Source organism: Nomascus leucogenys, chromosome 22a (assembly GCF_006542625.1).
Source record: "Nomascus leucogenys isolate Asia chromosome 22a, Asia_NLE_v1, whole genome shotgun sequence".
Lineage (NCBI taxonomy): Eukaryota > Metazoa > Chordata > Mammalia > Primates > Hylobatidae > Nomascus > Nomascus leucogenys.
In genome coordinates, this window is record NC_044402.1 from 41657037 (window position 1) to 41659478 (window position 2442).

Genomic DNA, 2442 nt, shown 5'->3' on the forward strand with positions numbered 1-2442 from the left:
AGTGAGCCGAGATCACACCACTGCACTACAGCCTGGCAATAAAGCGAGACTCCTTCTCAAAAAAAAAAAAAAAAAATTAGCTAATGAAGAACTTAACATCCAAAACTAAGGAGAAAATATATAAAAATAAATATATGGCCGGGCATGGTGGCTCACGCCTGTAATCCCAGCACTTTGGGAGGCCGAGGCAGACGGATCACAAGGTCAGGAGACTGAGACCATCCTGGCTAATACGGTGAAACTCTGTCTCTACTAAAAATAGAAAAAATTAGCCAGGCTTGGTGGCCAATGCCTGTAGTCCCAGCTACTCAGGAGGCTGAGGCAGGAGAATGGCGTGAACCCGGGAAGTGGAGCTTGCAGTGAGATAGGGCCACTGCACTCCAGCCTGGGCAACAGAGCGAGACTCCATCATAAATAAATAAGTAAGTAAATAAATAAATAAATAAATGTACTAAGCCAAAAAAAGTTCACCTATGGGGAAGAAATTCTGCATTGCCCTCTAAGGACAAACTATATAGGCTGTACCATTTAACAAATTTCAAAAACATTTAGGATGGCACACAAGAATTACAATTCAGTAAATGAAAATCTTTAAACTGAATATTTTATATTACTGTTCTGTCCATTATCCAGTGCTTTTACAGGAATTCCCTACTGACCAACTCCTTCCACAGTTGACCCCCACCTCATTGCATGACCTCACTCTTCTGTTTCACAGAGAAGAGCTCTCCATGATCTTCTCTTCACCCTCTAAGTCCACAGCCCCCACACTCTCCAATATGTCGGATAAATCCACCAAAAAATGTTAAATAATATCAAAATTATCACTCAGGTAAATACAAAAATGAGGACATATTTGACATAATTAAATGAAATCGTACTATCTCAAGCTGAGGCATTTGCATTTACTTCACAAATTTCAGAGCCTCCCAAGGATACATGAATATGAATGTAACTTACTACTGCATAAACTAAAGCACTCACCAAGGGATCCTTCTCTTGTATAAAAAGCTTCCTCCAGAAGTAAATTCCATCTTCCATACATGGAACCACAGGATACTGGAGGCATAAATAAGCAGCCAGAAGAGGAAAAGGAGAAACTAAAGAAGAAAGAGAGAGAGAGAAAATAGTTTGTCCTTCTCTTTAGCAATCAATGGCTCAGAAAATAATGGGGTTCAGTCTCAGAGCCCTATGCTGCATATTCTAAACAAGTTTAAAATTAGAGGGTAAGCAAAGAGACACTCAGGAAGTTCTAGAACTTCTCAAGCCCACCTGTACTCCACTGGTTGTCTTTTGAATTTTGGCACAGTTAAGGAGGCCTCACAGTCACTGTGTCTCTCACAGCGCAGAAGTAAGAGGCAGAGTCTTTCATCTGGAGCTCCTGTAGAAGGAGGTAACCATAGCTATCAGAGCGACTAAGGAATGAAGAAAAACGACCTCTCTCCTCCAAACCATCCAGACAATGTAAGAAAGAAATGTGGGTGCTCTGCCATCATGTTGCTGGTACCAGGATAGCCCATAAAACCCAGATGTCTGGTACGTGCAGTTTATCTGGACAATGGCTCCTTCGACAGCTGTCACTTCAGAGGGCTGCTCAAGGCTTTGTCCTGCAGTGCCTATGATAAGATACATGATTGTTACTAGGGCAGCACTCCCAGAAGCCCCATCATTATTAAAAATGATGTTTCCTCCAAAAACTATTGAAATAATTTTTTAAATGATGCTTCCATGTGGTCACAAAAGAACTGCCATTGATGGGAGAATTTCTTAGACTGAAATAAATGGTTGCAGTAACAGCAGCAGCAATAGTAACAGGAGGACAATCAGCACCACATTAGGAAAATGCATATTCAGGAAACACTCTCATTACAGATGTCAAAATTTGCAATAATTTAGCTGAAAGGAAATTGTTTTGAAAACTCCCAGCAGCATTTGCTATTAGATTGAGACTTACCTCCCATCTTCATGGCAACATAAAGAAGGAAAGCTCCCCACATCTGCTGCAGGATACCACGAGCCTGGCACTGCATGCCCGGTTCCTGAGCCATTGGAGTCTGCAGAAGGTAGACACTTCATGTGGGTGAGGGAAGGAAGCTCAGTCTGGATGCAAAACCCAGTAGAGTTACAAGGGGAGGAGCCCCTTTCTTGAAGGGATGAGTTTAAGCTTCCTTCCACTGGAGCAGCTATGCCTTCCCTTACAGGAGTATCTTTACATGAACACTTTCTACTGATAAATCCACAGGTTTTAAGCTGGGCACAGTGGTTTATGCCTGTAATCCCAGCTACTCAAGAGGCTGAGGTGGAAGATCCCTTGAGGCCAGGAACTGGAGACCAGCCTAAGCGACATGGTGAGGTCCCTATGTCCAAAAAATAATCCACACATTTTAATCCAAGTGATTGTGGTGAACATCGAACATGTAAAGAACAGAGAAAACAAATGGG

The 2442-nt window shown here is 42.2% G+C and overlaps 1 gene segment (V, D, J or C); it reads right to left on the bottom strand.

The window, feature by feature from the left end:
* Positions 1-1309: 1309 nt before the first annotated feature.
* On the bottom strand, positions 1310-2057 carry LOC115832273. The segment is given in 2 exon segments: positions 1310-1616; positions 1955-2057. Coding segments are annotated over 2 exon segments (401 nt in total).
* Positions 2058-2442: the final 385 nt, after the last annotated feature.